The 2,857-nt window shown below is 27.0% G+C and overlaps 1 protein-coding gene across 12 annotated transcripts in view; it reads left to right on the top strand.

The window, feature by feature from the left end:
• Positions 1 to 2,649, top strand: part of LOC107438159 (cyclic AMP-dependent transcription factor ATF-1) — a 53,891-nt gene extending 51,242 nt beyond the window's left edge. For all 12 annotated transcript variants that reach the window (XM_043044977.2, XM_043044978.2, XM_071177872.1 and 9 more), the window contains one exon: positions 683 to 2,649. In XM_043044977.2, the coding sequence (XP_042900911.1) occupies positions 683 to 827 (145 nt within the window). In that variant the 3' untranslated portion in view covers positions 828 to 2,649. The remainder of the gene's footprint in view (positions 1 to 682) is intronic.
• The last annotated feature ends 208 nt before the right edge of the window (positions 2,650 to 2,857 follow it).

Below are 2,857 nucleotides of genomic sequence, written 5' to 3'. Positions count from 1 at the left end.
ATTAAAGGATTTCACCATTAACACCTCATTACCATTAGTTATAGATTGTGCTGAAAATGATTTTGTGAATTAATATGTAAAACCAGTAGGGTTGTTTTTAAAAAAATATAAATTTTAGTCCATAATACATATACTCTCTTCTCTCTATATAGGCAAAGCATTTAGGTATTATATTTGAAATTAATTATTGCCACAACAAGCATTGTTGCTTCTAGTAAAATAGAAGAGAATAATTTTTAAAATTGGTCTTAGATTAAGGTCCTTGAAAATTTTGTTGAGGTCCTTGAAAAGTCCTGGAAAGTCCTTGAATTTCAATCTCATCATAGAGTGGGAACCCTGTAAGAGGTTTCCGTGGTTTTCCTCTCCGTGTAACATAAATTTTGGTTAGTTCCATCAAAAAGTGTGACAAGAAGGCCAAATTTTTCCCAATGCTTGATCCAGGAGTTCCCTTGTCTTATGAATGGTGTTCAGAATTACAAGGTTGCAAGCTTGAACATTGGTAGTCGTAAACTCAAAATTGGGTTGGCTGTTCAAGAATGGTTATAAAATAAAATACCTCATAAACTAGTGCTGCATTATTTCTTTTTAATGAGGTACCCAATATAAACATGCTTTTTAGATTTTTCTTAAGTCTTTTAGGATTTTATTTTAGTTACTTAATGTAGTTTTGTTGTTTCTATAGAGAGGCAGCTAAAGAATGTCGAAGGAAGAAAAAAGAGTACATCAAATGTTTAGAAAACAGAGTTGCTGTGCTGGAAAATCAAAATAAAGCTTTGATTGAAGAATTAAAATCCTTAAAAGAACTCTATTGTCAAAAGACTGATTGATAAATGGAACTGGAACAATCTTGAAAGTTCATGCCTTTTTCTGAACTGCTCCTTGTGCATTAGCCTATTTAAAGGAGTGGTTTGTATAACACTTTTAACCATCGACCCGCATGTGTGTTGATAAAGTCTGAGGAATTATTTTTGCACTGTGCCAAAAAGAAGATATTTTCCAAAGAAATCATGAAGAATGTTCCATTTATTTACTTTATAAACACTTTTTGAAGACTAGGGAAATGACTGATGAGACTTTTGTTTTGCTTTCTCAAGACGCATACTTGCGATGTATTTGTGGATTATTATTTTAAGTCTGAACTAAGAGTGTATTTTATTTGTATAAATGATTTTTTTTTCATTATTGCATCATTCGATAGTTGAATAAGTGAACAATTAAAATGTTTTTTTTTTCTTTCTTTTGGACAAAAATAAAAAATGAGTGCTTGTTTTGATATTTCATAAATGTTTGTTGTTAAATAGTGTATAATTTTATTATTACTTCGAAAAAAAAACATTTTTCTTCTTTTTTAAATAAATGTTGTTTACATAATGTATTTACATTTTGCACAATTTTTATGTTAATCTTTCAAAACTATTACAAGATATTGCATCAAAAATATTAAGAAAATTTTAGAGGCCGTTGCAAATCATGTTTTTCCAACTTAGAAAAATTAGTAATTAATAGTATTATATTTAAAAAAAATTAGGAATTTTAATTTATTGACTCGATAAAGGAAATTTCTTTTAGCTAGCTTGATTTAAATGTCTGCCTTTTCTTTTAATACATACTTTTGGCCTCTATTTTTTTAGCCTGAATTTCTTAATTTTTTTTTTTAATGTCGAAGATCATGCATAGCTCTACAGGAATGTATAAATTTATCATCTTGGTGAGATTACCCATTATTATCTCATTGGGGGGAAAAATTTTAAATCTTAATTTCATTTTCTTTCAGAAGTTTTTTATTTTTAAACTATCAAGATATTTTTTACGAATTTAATCCTAACTCAGTGCTATGCTGATCTGTGCTTAAAAATTAAATATCCCTTGCCCGATTTAATACCTTACTATTACTAAACAATGTAAAAACTGTAAATATTTTTCAATTTGAATAATACATTAAACTTTATTAACAACAAACAATATTTTTTTACTAAAAGTATTTTTAATTAGATTTTAATTTCAATGTTGTAGAAGATAAAGTGAAAACTAAGTTATCGTAAAGTGTAAATTCGAGGTGCACAACCTATGGCTTGTGAATCAAATGTTACCATGTAATAGTTTAGACATGGCCTCTCTTTTCTAGCCGAAAAATTAAAACTGCTGACAAACTGAAAAAACTCAGTGATACTAATAATGCTGCAAAAAATGTTGGAATGTTTTTTTTTCTTCCCAATTTAATTTCAATGAACTGCCATGAAACATCCTAATAAAAGGTTAGAAAGGGAAAATGTAGTACCAGATCATTTGAAAAATTTTTTATAGTCAAATATAAGCAAAACTGTGTTAACCAATGATTGTTTAATAATTAAAGATGAAAGTTATTTATGAAAAGTGAAATTTTTTATTTTATTTTATAGCTTATTGTAATTTAATTTTATTTCAAAAAAAACAATTCATGCCCTTATAAAATAAGTTAGCATAATTCCTTTAAGCAGATTAGTAATTAAATTATTATAAATTTGACTGCATGATGGCCCTCATATTCATTAAAAAAAAAGCAGTTCTAGAGTTAGAAAAGTTGTGCACTCCCAGAGTACAAGTTTTTAGTTAGCATTCAAAATTAGAATACCAATGAAACTTGGCCTTAAAAAAGGAGACAGTCAAAAATATTTATTTCCTTGATTAACTTCTATTATGTTTATAAAAATTCATTGAAATATTTAAACTAAGTGGTTTGACCTTAAAAAGATTTGATTTCAAAGTTTTTCCTACCGTCTACACTCTTTTTTTTTTGTTTTTGTTTTTTTTTTTTTTATTNTTTTTTTTTTTTTTTTTTTTTTTACATTTTGAGCCTACCGTTTGAAATAAATGTAAG

The sequence above is a fragment of the Parasteatoda tepidariorum genome, chromosome 2 (assembly GCF_043381705.1).
Source record: "Parasteatoda tepidariorum isolate YZ-2023 chromosome 2, CAS_Ptep_4.0, whole genome shotgun sequence".
In the NCBI taxonomy this organism is placed as follows: Eukaryota; Metazoa; Arthropoda; class Arachnida; order Araneae; family Theridiidae; genus Parasteatoda; species Parasteatoda tepidariorum.
This window is presented reverse-complemented; position numbering and strand designations above follow the sequence as displayed.